At 29.5% G+C, this 17,024-nt stretch overlaps 1 protein-coding gene across 1 annotated transcript in view; it reads left to right on the top strand.

The window, feature by feature from the left end:
• Positions 1-2,209: 2,209 nt before the first annotated feature.
• The window catches only part of LOC107438039 (uncharacterized), a 165,504-nt gene continuing 150,689 nt past the window's right edge, over positions 2,210-17,024 (top strand). The window contains exon 1 of the mRNA XM_087162368.1: positions 2,210-2,394. Coding sequence (XP_087018494.1) covers positions 2,337-2,394 — 58 coding nt within the window. The 5' untranslated portion in view covers positions 2,210-2,336. The remainder of the gene's footprint in view (positions 2,395-17,024) is intronic.

Raw genomic sequence — 17,024 nt, forward strand, 5'->3', positions numbered from 1 at the left:
AAATCATGTACGAAACTAAGAGACAGATGCCGACAAAATTAAAAAAGCTATAATAATTCCAATTTTTTCATTTTTTATTATTTTCTGTCCTTCTCAGTGGTTCTACGTTATTGCATTAAGCAAAGCGCGTTTTTGTAATTTATCCCATTAAAATAACGATTTACTGTATTTAGTATCTGTTGGAATGGTGTTATTTGCTCAAGGTCAACTCATGTTGCTCAAAATTCACATCAAATGAGCAATTTTCAATGGAACTTATCCCTTTCTTAGACCTGAAAAACACCTCTTTCCACGTTATATTAAAATTTCGCAATATTAATGCAGTTTTAATAGGTACAGTATAAACTAATTTCACATGCATTAGTATAGCTTTATTGATTAATATTGCACCATAATACCAATAGTGCCTATTACCAAAATATCAAAACTAATGAAGCACCCTTTGAGTCAATAATAGTGTGACTTTTTATGTTCTTCCTGAACGAATTATTCCCATTTTCCTATTAATTTTGCTTTTTATTTTATTACATATTTCATTTAATACGTAAAATGATTAAGCATCATGGATGTTACTACTAACGTAACAATTTTTTATAACTCTTCTTAACGAATTAATGTCATTTCGTTATTAATTTTGCTTGATAGGTGAGATGAGCTTATTTTTTTGTTAGTACTTATTACCAAAATTAATTAAGTAATTATAGCTTCAGTAATAATTTGGTGACTTTTTACGTTTCTCTTTAACGGATTAGTACCATTCCTTCATTAATATTGCTTATTTTTTTTGTGAAGTAATAGCTTTCACCAAAATTAACTGAGCTTCATTGTCGTCAATAATAGCTTGGCAATTTTTTACGTTTTGCGTAAATGAATTCGAATCATTTTTTCATTAACTTGGTTTTTAGTAACTTAGTTTTATTTTAATTAGTACCTATTACCAAAATTAATTGAACATCACCGACGTCAAAAATTGAAGTCATACCTCCATTAGTTATGTTTTTTAGTGCATAGTTTATTTTTTATTTCAGTTAGTACCTATTACCAAAATTAAGCAAGCATCACAGGCATCAATAATAGTAGGTCGATTTACTACTCTTCTCTTTAATGAATTAGTAGATATAATATCTCCATTAATTTTTCTTAGTACCTATCTTATTTTTTTATTCCAATTAAAGTCTTTTACTAAAATTAATCAAAAATCATTGGTGACAATAATAGTAGGGCGATTTTTTTGAGCGACTTGTAATATTTTCCCATTAATTTAACATAAAGACTATGTTAAAAGTAAATATAATTAAATTACTGACCAATTATTAAAATATATTGCAAATCTAAGATAAATAGGTTAGTTAATATAATATGATTATTTTATATTAAGGAAACGCCACTTTAGTTTCAAGCTTTTAATTTGGAATGATAATCAAAAATGAAAAACAATTTTAAAAAAAGAAAAATATCTTTAAATTAATAAATCTTTCCTGACACTAATTTTAATACTATTAATTTTACCTAAGACTTTATTACACTTCCTAAGACTAATTTTAATACTATTAAATGAAAAAACACACTGTACATGCCTAACGACAAATTGATTTTAAATTTGAATTTATTCCATTTTTTTTAATCCTATATCGTTTTTTATCCGATTTATTATGAATTAGTTTGGTAATTAGGATTTAGAAGTTAAAATTAGTATTAGGAAATTTATCTGTGGTAAAACAATAAAATTGGTATTTTATTTAAAATGTTACTGAAAACTCTTTTATTATCGTCCCGCCAAACGTTATAAAAGTTTTAAAGCAGACAATTATGAAATTTTATAAGGACATAATTATAAATTAAACTTTTGTTGCGACAATCGATTATAATAAAAAAAAATTTATGAAAATTGTAATACGACCAACGATTATAAATAAGTATGTTAATACGACAAACGATTAGAAAACTTAGATGCAACAGACGATTATAAAAGCTTTTGAAACGACAGACGATTAAAAAAACTAGATTTTTTTTTCTCTCGATTTTTACGAATATACTAAAAAAAAAAAAAAAAAACTGAAAATTCACCCAGTTTTCAAAGTAATGAACTTCGACTCCTGCTTATCAAGTATTCCACCTCTCATCTTTATTGTTTGTTGGGAAGAACAGAGGGCGTTGGCGTCGTCATGACGTCATCGCGTTTATAAATAGCAGTCGAAACCGATGATGTCCAGAAGAAGCGATAGAGTGACCGAAGAGCATCACTAAAAAGGATAAGGAGGAGCAAGTTCAATTGGATTCATTCATTTTTAGTTTCCCGCGTGGCTTTCTAAAGAATCGCCGGGATTTTTCGCTCCATGGAGTTCCTAAGAGCGCTGCTCGCGCTCCTGATCGTTTTCGCCTCTGCGAATGCACGTGAGTAAAACTTGCAAATTATTCAGTGATTTTCTCCTTTGTTTATTGATTACCACAGTAAACAAATATTAGAAAAGTGATATTCATTTATACAGTGTTCAGAAAAGGATAAGAATTTTAATTACAGTTAATGTTTATTTAGCCTAGCTACAAAATGTAAATTCCGAATCAATACTATTTTAAATATTCTCAATCACATTTCTCCTTACATTAAAATGCTTGAGTTTGCATATTCTCAAAAGATATATTTTAAAAATCACCGTGGAAATATTTTTCTTATAGAACTCTTTTTTTTTTAATTTCACACGTTTATTTTGTAAACATATAAATGAAACAGCATTCATTATACAACTTTCTGAATTATGATTGAATTTTAATTACAATAAATAATTCTTGAGCTCTGGACAGTCGTCATCAGTATCAATACTGTTTTAAATATTAATACCAAGCTTGACTCAGTTTGAAATATATTTCCCTTCGCATTTTAAAGTGCTTTTTAAAAAATTTAGATTAAATTCCCTTGCATGCGTTCTAAAAACTCTTTTAAAGACTAATTAGCAAACGTTTTTATGAAACCTTTTTTACCCTTAAAAATAATTTCTTTTTTCGTACACCCAATTTTTAATGCTTCTTAAGATACATATTTTCTTATCTCTGCATACACATATAACTCACAAATTATTCAGAGATATTCTTATTTCTTTATTGAGTACTTTGGTAAACTAATATTTGAGAAGCAAAAAGAAATATATATGAATTTTAACTTCAATGAATGCTTATTTTTTTTTTTTTTGAGTTATATGGAAATATGTTTTTAGAAATCAATACTGATTTAAATATTGCAACAGCTTAAATGATACTCATCCCTTATTTTAATTGTTCTCCAACAATTTATCAAAATTCGTTTACATGTTTAACTAAGGGAAATGTTAATATTCAATTTATAAACTATTGCTATAGAATAAAGTTTTAGCCTTAAGAGTAATGTTTGAAACAATTATTAGCAAAGATATATCGATATACAAAAAATAAAATAAATGATCAAAACAGATGAGAATTAAAATGAAATATCTATTTCCTTTTGATTAAAATACGTGCTTAAAATCAATACTGTCGTAAAGTTTTATTCTAAGCTTGCAAAAACTTAAATCCTATTTATCCCCTTACTTAATTACTCCTTTAAAGTGTTAAAATCTACTTGTTTACTGTGTATTACGTTAACTATAAGAAATAATAACTTATGAACTGTAAAAAATAATTTTTGACCTCGAAACCAAAGGGTTTAGCAAATATTAGCAAAGTGTTATTTGGCAGAAGATCAGAATTTTAATTGCAATGAATTATCTTTCAATCAATAAATGCAAAGGATTAAAAAAAAGAAAACAGGATTGTTACTGTTTTATAATAACAGTTTTTTTTTGTGTGATCTCCACAGTATTTGTTTAACTGTGAGGAGTATAATTTTTTTTTTAATTTTGCAGCCTAGTTTTAAGATCGACTTTTATTTATCTAAATACAAGCTATGAAAATTAGTTCCAAGTAAAGCCTTTTATATCGATGTTTTAGTTTTTCTCTTTGAATTGTTCAGAACTTAGTTTGACCGTTTTAGCTGTCTAACATAGCTCTTCATCTTTCCAATTTTTCGTATTCTATATATTTTTATACTTCATTGATAAGTTTTTTAAAACTGACTAGACCCATGAGTAAGATTCTTCAAAAATAGGAAAATGAGCAAAGAAAATTGAAACGATAAGACAAAAAAAATTTAAACGAAGAGCAAGGAATGTTTAAATGTAATAGTAAAAATAAAAAATATGTTTAATATTCCATTAACGAAAATAAATTTAACAGATTAAAACTAGGACTATAAAAACGCTTCGGAGGAAAAACCCTATGAATCGTAGGGATTTTTTGTTATCATATTTTTGTTAAAATATTTTAAAATGAGTTTTTAATATTTTAGGATATGCGATCATTTGCTTTGTTACAACCGCCAAAAAAAATTCAACTATAAAAGCGACAAAGGATTTAAAAAAGCTGTAATTTGTAAATTTTTTCTTTTAAAAAAATTTATTAATTCGTTCATTTTAAAGCATCATTTTTTAATCAGTACATCAACTTCTTTTTCAAATTACAAACTATAATAAATAAATAAGTAGTTTGTAACACAAAACGTGAGTTTCGGAATGTTGTATATATAGGTAAGATAATACAATAACTTTATCAAAAAATGACCTTTTAGAAAGAATTATAATTCAAAAGAAAGTAAAAGAAAGAAAAAGAATTTTGAGAGTTTTTCGGCTGTCGCGGTTGTAGCTAGAGAGCTTCTAAGTTTTCAAATGTTAACTTAATTCCTCTGATCAAACCTTATAGTTATAAAATTAAAATAAAGTGTAAATGAGTTTTAATACGAATAGTGACGGCACTATACAGAGATGAAGAGCGAAAGATGCAGCCTAAGTATATCCGTGATTTTTTTTTCTTCCTTTCCATTAAAATCAGAGTGACTTTCAAAAGAGGCGAATTGCAAGCCAAAAATTTATAAATTTGCTTTTTTTTTCATCTCTGCCTAACGCCGTCGTTTCTCATGCCGAAATTATCATTTCCACTCCATTTTAGTTTTTTTTCCTGCATGTTATGTTTGGATGAAATAAGTAAAGACTGTTACTAGAAAGCTTCGATATCCTGTAACTGTAAATGCTGGATAATCACTTTTAACACTATTAAGGGTGTAATAATGATACTTTACATACAAAATAACTCGTCACAATGTGCTTGCCAAATGAACATATACTATCACTAAATTATTTTATAATCAACCGTATACATCTTAACACGTTTTATTTTCTATTAAAAACCTTTCTAATAGTGTTTTGATATACTTTAACATTAACGTGATAACACCAATTTACTATGTAATAGAAATTTAAATTTTAGTAAAGTCAATACATAGTAAATCTACTATACAAAAGCCTATGCAAAGTAAATCAAATCTATATGTAAACACAGAGTTTCCATACTTATCTTATAAAACTAGAGCTCGTATAAATGGTGTCTTATTTAATGATTTATTCCTTTGTTCTATGATTAATTCTTCATTAAAAATCTTTATCTAGACAAGAGTTAGTTATAATCTGCGTTCCTAAATATCGAGCATGTTAATTTAAAAGGAAGGCCTCTTGAAGAGAAAATACAATTCTAATCGATAAAGGTTTAAAAATTCATCCTGTTTTCTCCGAGTTTTGAGTTAATCGTATTTATTTCGAAGAATCAAGTAGCTTTAGTTGCGTTTAAAATATAATTAGATGAGGGAACATTGAATTTGTTCTCTCTTGTATTATTCTACCCTGAGATTTTTAGAGACTTTTATTTATTTTTTAAACAAAATATCTATTTATTCATTCAGGAATTCTGTGGTAAGTAATCGATAAATAATAGTTTTCGATGCATTAAAACACTTTTTTTAAATAAAATTTCATACCTTAAATACAAAATATATTTCCAAAAAAAAAACCACAAAAAAAACTTTGGAAGAAATGGTATTTTCTGAAAATATAAACAAATACAGTTATAAGTTTCAGTATTTTTTAAAAAAATAAATGGTAGTCATTTAAATGGGGATAATACTTTGCTCTAAGTATGATTGAAGCAGTTTAAGTACAGATAATGGTACAGAATCGGACATTGAATATTTTCGGTTCCTTATGCAAGAATTTTCTTCGGTAGAAGAACAGATGCAGAGTAGTTTAATCAGTAAGAAGAATTTGCCTCGTCATTTTCCTACTGTCATTTTGTGTCTATACACTGTGGAAAGTTCTTATTTATAGAACCGTTACTCTCTGCTCTCCCCAATTACTACGGTGTAGTAAAATGTACACAAAAGTAGACAAATCATAGATAGTGCCCTTGGTTCAGCAGTTCTGTAGTCTCTGATTTAAAATTACAAGACTACTGAGTATATATAAATATTATTGATTTTTTAATCCTATAACCTCAAGCCATTTTTCTTAAATGCGTGAAGACCCCTTAAACGCGAGGTTTAGTTATTTTTCAATTTTTGATTCCCTTTAGACGAATACGATATATTGAAATTAAAATGCATTATACTGAACGCTTAAAAACGCTTAGTAATAAAATCATTAATTTACTGAAGATTGGTACAAATCAAATCTAAATATTCATACAAGAATAGTATGGTAACTAAAACAGCGGAAATAATAAAATAAAATTTAATGTAAAATATTAATAATAAAAATATTAATATAAAAATAATAGAATGATGAGCTATTTATCCAAGAGCTATTTAACAAGAAATGTTGATTATAAAAAGATGTAGATCGCTCATTTGAAAGATTTGACGCAATACGATGATGTGCCACACGTTCAAATTTTTCAAGGAAGCCAGCCAGTATGGAAAAAAAATGATTTATATATAATAGCAATAAATTGTTCGTTGTGGAAATTCTGAAAACTTTTAAAATAAATATCTAAAAATAATATTACGGAACATATCTTCTTTGGAAGATCTTTGGGAAGAAATATGGCTTGTTATTATACAACGTGTACCGTAAATGCAGCGACTAACTTCTAAGGGAAGTATAACAGATTGTAAGGATAAAGAATTACCATGGAAACCGTAACCTGAAATGTCGTTTTGCGCTGCTAGGGGCGTTTTCCTAACATGGACATGTTTTTCGTGTACCTTACAACTTGCACTTTTATTTTTCTAAAATATTTAAACTTCATGTGATTATTATATTTTATGTCTTATTTTAAAACCGTCGTTGAGCAGCTGTCTCAATTTAGAGTTTACGAGAACTAATGTTCAACTCTGTCACCATGTAATTTTGAATCCAATCCAGAAAACAAGGGAATTTCCTAGTTCAAGTATTGGGAGAAATTTACGTTCGTGGAGGACTTTTTGATGGAACTAACCCGCATTTGCGTTACATGGAGAGGAAAACCACGAATACCCCCATGTCTACTGTGTCGCCAAATTATGAAATTATGATAAAACAGCTAATACTGTACCTATTTGAAAGCAGTTTTTGACAATGATTGAGAGAAAAAAAATTAAGATAATTTAGATAAATAAAAGTATCTGATATTCAAAGGCACACTATGTAACAGTTCATTATAGGAAAGTGCCCATAGCGGCATACAATAACATTCCCGGTCCTAGGAAATTTTTAATCCTTCTGATATGCCCTCTTTCCCCTGTAAGTTTGTCGCAACATTTACTGCTTAGAAATCTTCTGCTTAGAAATGTGGTGAAAAATATAAAAATATTCTTAATTTTACAACTTTAGATAAGTGTTTACAAAGAAAGGGTAATACTATACAAAACAAGCAAAAATGAATAGATTCTTTGTTCACTGTAGAATATGCATTTTTAAGTATCAGCTGGCTTCAAAATGACCCTCATTCAAGTTACGGAAACAGAAGGAATCAACTGCGTTAAAATATTCTTTCTTATGTTGCGCAAACAAAGTGAAGTTAAAATATCTACTAAGGAAACGTCACTATATTGCCCATAACTCTTCATTTTTATTGATACTCATATTCGGTGGAAAATATTAAGACAGACTAAATTTTACACACTTTTGAAATTGTTTTCGAAGAAAGGCCACGCTACACAAAACCGACAAAAGTGGAGCCAAACATTTTCTTGTTCACTGAAGAATATGCATATTTAAGTATCAGCTACGTCAAAATGTCCCTTTTTCTGTTACGGAAACAGAAGGGAAAAAAAAGATTTGATCAAAGAACATATCACATGCTATGAAGAGGAGAAATAACGTTAGGGCGAGCCTTGGCGAGCTTTTTGTAAACCAATCTTCGAAGACAAGCCAATCTTACGGGGAAGATATGACAAGAAAAAAAAAATCAATTGTTGTTGAGAGAGTGGTTCTCGTCTTTCTCTAGCCCTCATTTTATGTTCGAAAGACGTGGTTTCTTGGGGGGAAGAAAAAATCTCTCGATTTTCATTAAATCCGAAATGGTGTTTGGACGAAGAATTTAATAACTCAAGTCTTCAGAGCTTTTCATTTGAGAGATCTTTCATTCTTTTCTGCACCGAGCAATAAGGAATATTTGTTTCGAATAAATTTATTCCGTTAAGTCTATTAAATTACATTTGAATAGTGTGTTGTTTTTGTTAACGTTACGTAAGGGTTTAGATTTAGTTGTTTAAGTAAAGGTTTTAGTTAAAGTTTAAGTAACGGTTAGTTGTTAAGTAAAGTTTTTGTTTGTTTAGGTTTAAGTAAAGGTTTGTTGTTAAGTACAGGCCTGCGAATGGTTTAATCTTTTCTAAACTTAACGCTAATCTTTAACATTCAGTTAATCTGAATAACTTTTTAAAGATGATGAGCCTTCTAAGACTATTTTTTTTCGATTCTGAAAAGTTTTATTAATTTTACCCGATAAAAGGGTTTAGAATGATTAGATAATTATTGCAAACTTTAATATCATTTGCTTTGTTTTATTACTATATTTATGGGGTAATATTGTTTATTACGACTTTAACTCAATACGTTGTCACACATTTAGAGACGTTTCATAAATATATCATGTCAAAGGAATCATTTAAAATGTACGCATATGAGTGAAACAAAATATAAGCATATAAACTCAGAGTTTGTCACACTATAAGCATGGATATAAATGACCCTATAAGAGTAAGTCATAATATGAACTCGTTTAAAACACACCTAAAAAACAGTGAATCACAATATAAAAAAGTACATAACGTATAAGAATGAGTTTAAACTCCAGAACAACAGTTATTAAAAAATAATTTCTAGAAATTACTTTCAGCAAAACATTATCTTTCGTGTCAACGAGCTTCATAGTTGTATTACACAAAAACTTTCCATTCGTTTGAAATGTTTCAGAGAAATTTAGTGCAAAAAGTGGACCCCTCTCTTGACGAATATTTTCCAGATAGCCATTATTCCTCATGTTACGATGGTCACGAATCGAAATCTGTCGAATTTTTATTCAAAGAAAATGTGCGTTTGTGATTGAATTGGTAACTTAAGCAATAATTGTGTCACTGTTCTTGAATGTGGTGCAAGGCTATTTTTTGAGGGTATAGTTTTTGAAAGATTTAAAAATATTGATAGAGGTTAATTTTTTGATGTTTTTAACAATTTAGTTTGATGAAGAATCAAAATGCACAATTATTATTAAAAACCTTTGATTGTTAGAAAAAATTTATTAAAAAATAAATGATTTTTTTGCTCCAAATATACTTATTCCAATTTCAAAATTAACAGCTCAATCAATGACAGTCACGCGGTGGACTGATCGTTAAGACGAGGTTCCGTTAAGACGCGGTTCCATGCATCACTGGCTGCTGTCAGTGTGCGGGTGGGTGACCACTTGTATGAGTCTGCGTAGGAACCGAGAGTGTGCGGTGTGGGTCCTCGTTAAACTGTTCTATCGTAAAGTGCGCGACTTCTCTAGCAGGTCTTCGGGCTACCGAAGCAGGGTTGCCATCCCCTCTGCAGAGTATCAAAATTGTGATGGCTTGTCTTCGGATCATCCTCAGGGATGTTTCTCAGACCGTCACCCCATTGTGCAGCTCTAGTGCGACATAAATGAACTACAACAACAATTAATGACAATTGGGTGCCTGCATTTCAGGAAGAAGATAACCTATACCCAAACATGTGGCCTATGACGTCAGCACCATCGGATCTTTATCGGTAAAATGGCGTATTAAAGTTGAGCTAAGTTTCTCCATATAAGTTCATAAAATACAGAGCCGCATTTTACATCAAATTTGATGAAATGTAATTGTTTCTCGTCAACTTAGTTAACTTAACTTAGATTTATTACTTGTTAAAGTATTTTATGGTAATCATGAAAAAAAAAATGTGTACCTGGCAACTTCGATGAATAATTAATTTGTTTATGTTCTACGTTAGTGCGCTAAGTAAGAAAGATAAAATGAAAGAATTTAGAATGTGTCACTCAAGAGAATTGATACTTGACGGGCTTGGCTTACTCTAAATAGAATGTAAGGAACAGTTGCTAACGTAAATAAAAACCAAGTTTCAGCAACCCATCAGGATTTACACTACTTCACTTGCAAGTATCACATTAATCAGTTGAACCATTAAGATCGGTACGTAGTACATAAGATTCCGATAATTACAACAAAAATTACTTAGATTGTTGTACGTATTTTTTGCTCACTTTAAACTTTTTAGACAAGAAGATCTAGAAATTTCTTTTCTTAATTATGTTCTCCAATGCAATCGAAAACTGTTCCATTCATTTCAAACAAATAATTCATTTCGAACAAAACGAATTGTAAGCAGAGATTGAATTTCGCTTGTTTTAAATGAGTTTTTGTAACAGTTGGATGAAACAAAAATTAGTTTAAACTTATGAAAGCCGTCTGGGTAGTTCTTTTTACGTAATTAACTCCCGAATCGAAGGCTATTAAAATTATTTTTAAAAGAAGTTAAATATGATATTACGAAGAGACTTTGTTACTCGCTGTTAAACATCGGAATAATTCGTTGTAGTAATATTCCTTGATTAAATATTATTCTATCGAAACCTATTTGTAGTTTGAGTCATTTTCTAAAAGCTTATTAGAATCATAAGCCGAATAGTTTTTTTTTTTCAATGTTCTCCTTCAAACCAATGTTGTGAAGTAAAATTATCATAATACTCGTATCTTATGGGTAAATAAACTTTCAACAAAAACAAATTACTTGCTCTATCCAAGATAAAGTAAAAGTTTATTGAATTTAGAAGCAGTTTTCTTGATTTGAAATTTAAAGGGATAACGAAAAAATGAAAGCTGGTAAACAATAAAAGTGAAATAGGATTTCTTGATTGAAAGCTTTAGATAATTGAAAATATAATAAAAACCCATGTTATATGGCATTTTAGTTAATTTGAGAAAATCTATTTTAATCTACATAATGATGTTGCTTATTAAGTATCTTGCTCTTGAAAACTGTTTTGTTTAAGGAGTTTGAGCGAAATATATTAATGCTCTAAAGGAACTGATTATTTATTTATTTATTAAAGATTTAAAGGAACTTATTTGATTATTTATTAAAGGAACTGATTTTTTAAACTTTGATATTTTTGTCAGATCTTTGCTTACAGTTTCCTTAATAAAATTATTTTTCAAAATATCTTAAATACTATAAAAAAACGATAAATGATATGATAGTAAACGACAGCTGAAATTATCAGACGATAATTTATAGCAGTTTAATTTTTATAAAAAAAGGTCCTCTAAAAACAACAGCTTAAATTCTCAAAAGGTAATTTAAGAAAAAAAGCAAAAAAATAGTTTTATTGTTTTTTTTTCATCAAATACTCAATTTTTTTAAAAAAAAATAACAAAATAACAACTTAAAACAATGAAAAATAACTTAGCTTCACCTGTTCGGTAGTTTATCAAAAAAATTATTTATAGCAATTTTAGAAAACAAAACATTTTATCGTTATAATTAAAATAACAAATAATAACCAAATTATAGTTTGTCGCAGTTTTACAAAGGGACTACAAAATAATTTTAAGAAAACTTTAAAATAAGGCAAATAATCGACGAAATAATTTTTGTTGAGAAAATTAATGTGAGAATTTTTTCGATATTATCGTTTGGTAAGATAATGAGCCGATAAAGGCCACATTCAAACATAAATTACTCAGCGAACAATTTTTTTAGAGGAAAAAAAAAGTGGAAATATAAGTTATTTTAAGATAACTCATAAAGAATTTAAATTGGTTTAAGTGATTAAAGACTAACATTCCATTCTTAACATGATCTTAAATGCCAAGAGAAAACTATCCTCCTTAGAAATGACAAAATCGTTTGAAGTAGGCGAAGGCATGGAACGATTGGCAATTTGTTCTTCGATCCTTGAGAATGTGACTGGATCCCGAAAGAATACCCTCTCTGTTAATTATGACAGATGGGATTGCCCTATCAGATTTATCTTTTCTTTACTCTTCTGCTAATCTATTTAGTATTTGCGAATTACACTAAACTTCTTTAGTTAGAAAATGTGGTTTTCTATTAAGCATTATTTTTGATCCAGAAAAGTTTAGTTAATATTAATAAGAGCAGTAAAATCATAAGTAATTGTAGTGGTAGTAGTAATGTTAGAAAAATGTAGCAGTAATTATAGTAGTAGCTGGTAATATTAGTAATAATTGTAGTGGTAGTAATTAGTTATTGTAGTAGTAGTGGTAGTAATTGTAGAAGTAGTACCCGTAATTGTAGTTGTTGTAATAGTAATATTGTTAATAGTCGTAATTGTAGCAGTATTATTAGAAATAGTAGTAATCATTGTAATAGTAATAATGCAGTCCTGGCCAAATTATAAGACGCACTGTTATAATTTATAAATACTTTTTATTAATCAAACTCTCTTTTTCATCATCACCAGTACTGGCTCAATAGATCGTTGTGGACCCTGGATTTGGGTTTTAAAAGTTCTTTCCAATACCCCATTATTTTAGTAATTGACCCTTCGTAAGACAAAATCTTGGGCCTGTCCATCTGTTTCTATATCTTTCTCTCGCTCTTCCTCAGAGAAGATTAGGATTAAAAACCACCTGTGGTATTTGTTCCGCATTCATTCTGAGAAAATACCCTGCACTTCTTATTACATTTAATTTAACAGATTCAATAATGTTCTTAACCTTTAACGATTTTACGCAGTGCAACATTGTATCTTTATCGCCAGGTTCTACAGACTATGAACTAAATTGATTTTTTTTCTAGACTTACAGTGCATCAGTTTTTTTTTTTTGTAATTAAATATGCCAGAGTAAAGATATGGTAATTGCTATTTTAATCTTCCACAGAAAATCTAGTATTTTGACGCTCAATTTAAATGTTCTTAAACGTATTCTTCCCTTGCATGTTTTGTTTTTATTAATCATGAGGGCATTATGGACATTATACTTTAGTTACAGATTCCAAAAGAATAAAAAACACTAATGGAACCTTTTAATAAGAAAATACAATACAAATTGTTTTAAAGCGTTTTAACAATGTTGCAAAAACAGTATTTCGCTAGTTGAGATCTCGCTAACATCAGAGAATTTTTCGGTAAATATTTGTTGTGTTGCTTGTCTACAATATGGAAACGGTTTTTTAAGTTTGTTGTTAGGGTTTTCTCCCTGCGTTGAGTTTAATATTTCAGTTTTTTGCTTTTCACACTGCTTTAGGGTTTTGTAAAAACTTTTTAAGACATGAATCTGTTCTTCAATGCGAAATTCTCTTTTATAAAGTATAAAGCAAACCTGTTTAACACTAAACATACCAATACTTAATGTATACCTATATCCACCATAGCCGATCAAATGCCCGGACTTTGTTTCTTGATTGAATGTATGAAATATGAATGTTAGCAAGGAAATAAACTAAAACTTTATTATAATTAAACAAAGTTATATATTGTCAATTTTTATGTATTACAAACAAAAAGAATAAGAATTTTTAATTCGTCGCTCAATGCATTTTTTACATATACTGTGTGTCTCCATTGTACATTTTCCGCAAACATTTTCTTCTACTTATTATTATTTCTATAATTCTTCTTATCATTAATATTATATCTTCTAAGAACTTGTATTGTCTTGATTGTTTCGACATTTTCCTGGGAAGAAACTAACAGTTAGAAATTAAGTAAAGATATCCAAATAAAATCTAAGCTATTTAACAAAACTTTTAGTTTTTGTCACTTTTTCGGACACAAAAATGCCCATCTAAATTTTTAGGTTCTTTCTTGAAATTTGAATTCATAATTATTCTGCTTAAACTAACTACGCAACAGTCTTTGCAGAAATGTGCAACTTTTCGAATGCAATTCGTTGAACACGCATTACACGGTATTTTCAGATCCGATAACCTTATAAAGCAATGAATTGTTCTCCCGGGCAAATGACAGGTTGCTGTAGAAATACGGCAAGTATTACTCGAAACAAACAAAATACAAAAAAAGTAATAATAATAGAATATTAACTATATATAATTGTTAGAAAAAGTCATGAAGTCAAATGTGCAAAGACGATAAGCGCATTTTTGATGCATAAGTTCTTTAACTGTCATTTGAACGCTTATGGTATGTTTAGTGCTAACATATTAAAAGAGCTTCTCATTATTCAGATATTTATTTTTACTGTTGACAAAATCTCTAAACTAACTCAAAATAAAAACTCAACTTTAAAGTAAAAAAATCTCACTCATTAGCAAAACTAAAATAATATAGAGCCTTTCTTAGAGAAGAGAATCATGAATTCTTCTCATGGAATTCTCCAAAACCTCCATTCTTAATGAAATTTGGAATAATCTCCATCCCATGAGAATATTCCGCGAAGAATATGCAGACTATCTCTCATTCCAGCCGTGACATTTAATTATGCGAAACAACCGCATCCAGAATTATTTTATTCTTCGCTCTCGAATATTTTCTATGGCTTCGTTCTCCGCCACGCTAATAGAAAATTGTTTTAAAGGCGAACACACGCACACACGCTAAACGAGTTTATTAAATGAAATTCGACGTCATTCATTATTTTGTTCTTCTAGAATTCGAACATTTAACGAATTGGAATTAATAATCGAACAAAGCTATAAGCTAACTGCTTGTAATAAAATCGATGCCGTAAAAACCAAAACCTTTGGATGGTAATGATGCTACAGATCTGGCACCACATGGTGTTAGAAAAAGCCATAACATTGATTTGCGATTTAGATTAAAAACCAAAACAAAATAAATTTTTGAGGAATTGGAGTTTATGTGAAAATAATTTAAAGCACTAAAGAGAATTGTTTTGAAGATTTATTGCGTTCCGATTCCTGAATGCATTCATTTATTTTGGAAATTGCAGTTGCAGAAATTTTTAGCAATTGCAATTTTACTTTGCAAGACCTTTTTTAAATTCAAATGAGACTGTAAATAAAAAAAAACAGTTATATAACAGTCCTGTTCGCTGCCACTCACTAACCTAAGTTCCTCCTCTTAAATTAGATTATTAATTAACAACTAGGAGGCTTCGCCCCCTGCTCGCTGGTGCTCGCGAACCCCCTGAACCGCTTTCGCAGTTCATTTCGGATAACGTCTAGCTTTTGTATACTTTTTTGAACACTGAAGTTCCGAAAACTTTTCACTGTAGAAAATTCTAAACCTGTACATTTCAATATTAATTTGAAATTGCAAACAGTTCATATATTACTGCTCACTACGTGCTCTTGCGCGCCGAATCCAATCAATTAAAAATGAAAACTGTTGCCAGCGCGAGAAAAGAAATATCATCGGTTTTATTGATACATACGTACGTATTAGCGTTCTATATAATACTAGGAGGCTCCACCCCCTGCTCGCTAGCCAACCCCCTAGGATTGCTACACAATCCTATGTGGTTCACGCCGTGAACCATGGCTCGCTGTGCTCGCTCGCCAATGAACACAATGTTCTAGCACAAAGACATAATATATTATCATCAAAGACATAGTATTTTATCATCAAAGACATAACATTGTACTTCTGTAGAAGAATTCTACCAATGTTCTTATTGGCCTTTAAAAAAGTATATTAGCTATTTAGATTGTACATGGTTAAAAAATCAAAACATTAGCTAAATAAGAAACATATTAGCAAAATAAATTATCAAATATTGCTTCACTAATATTCTGCATTTTAAAGCGCGAAAATTCAATGCATAAATAAACGCGAAATATAAAAAAATTCAATGCATTCAATACAAACACTTAAACGTTTTTTAGACGTTAAGGTAGCTCCCAGTAGAAAAATATCAATTCAACAGCGGCCTTTTAAAGCATTTTCACTTCAATTAATGAATTAATTCCTAATTGAGTTTAAATTAAATAGTGTCATGTTTTTAGTGCATGAATCTGAATTGAACAACCTGATAATGCTCACTCTGGTTATTGTTATCTGGTTGCTCACTACGTGCTCTTGCGCGCCGAATCCAATCAATTAAAAATGAAAACTGTTGCCAGCGCGAGAAAAGAAATATCATCGGTTTTATTGATACATACATACATACGTACGTATTAGCGTTTTATATAATAAGATAGATATACTAATGAAATACAAAGCCGTATCGCACATCGATTTAGTCCAAATATAATTCTTTACCGCCTACTTCTTTTACTTAATCTAGATTCATCACTTGTTTATGTATTTTATGGTAACCGTGATATATTTTTATTTTGCGTACCTGGCAACTTTGAAGCGTAATTGGTTTATTTACGTTCCACGTGACTTCGTTCCTGTCTTTGGGCTGAGTCTCTGAGTAAATATATAGTAAAAAAATTGAAATCTTTGAGAAAGAATCTTTGTGAAAGAATTTAGACTGTGTCATATTTAGAATGTGTCAGTCATTCCTTTCCCCGATTCCTCTTTAGCTTCGACTGTCTTTGCGATACAGTAAACCCCTAAATCTCCGGAATAAACTCTCCCGGTTCTTATTACTCTCAATTTGTGCTCTCCAACTCGTGCTGAGAGACCTGTAACATAATATCTCCAGTTATTAACCATCTTACCATATTATCCCGAGTTAACTCGGGTATGTATATATTGCAAATATTTATTATCCCGAATAAACTCGGGTATCAGAA

This window comes from Parasteatoda tepidariorum, chromosome 4 (genome assembly GCF_982258835.1).
Source record: "Parasteatoda tepidariorum strain Cologne lab strain chromosome 4, Ptep-v5.0, whole genome shotgun sequence".
Taxonomy (NCBI): domain Eukaryota; kingdom Metazoa; phylum Arthropoda; class Arachnida; order Araneae; family Theridiidae; genus Parasteatoda; species Parasteatoda tepidariorum.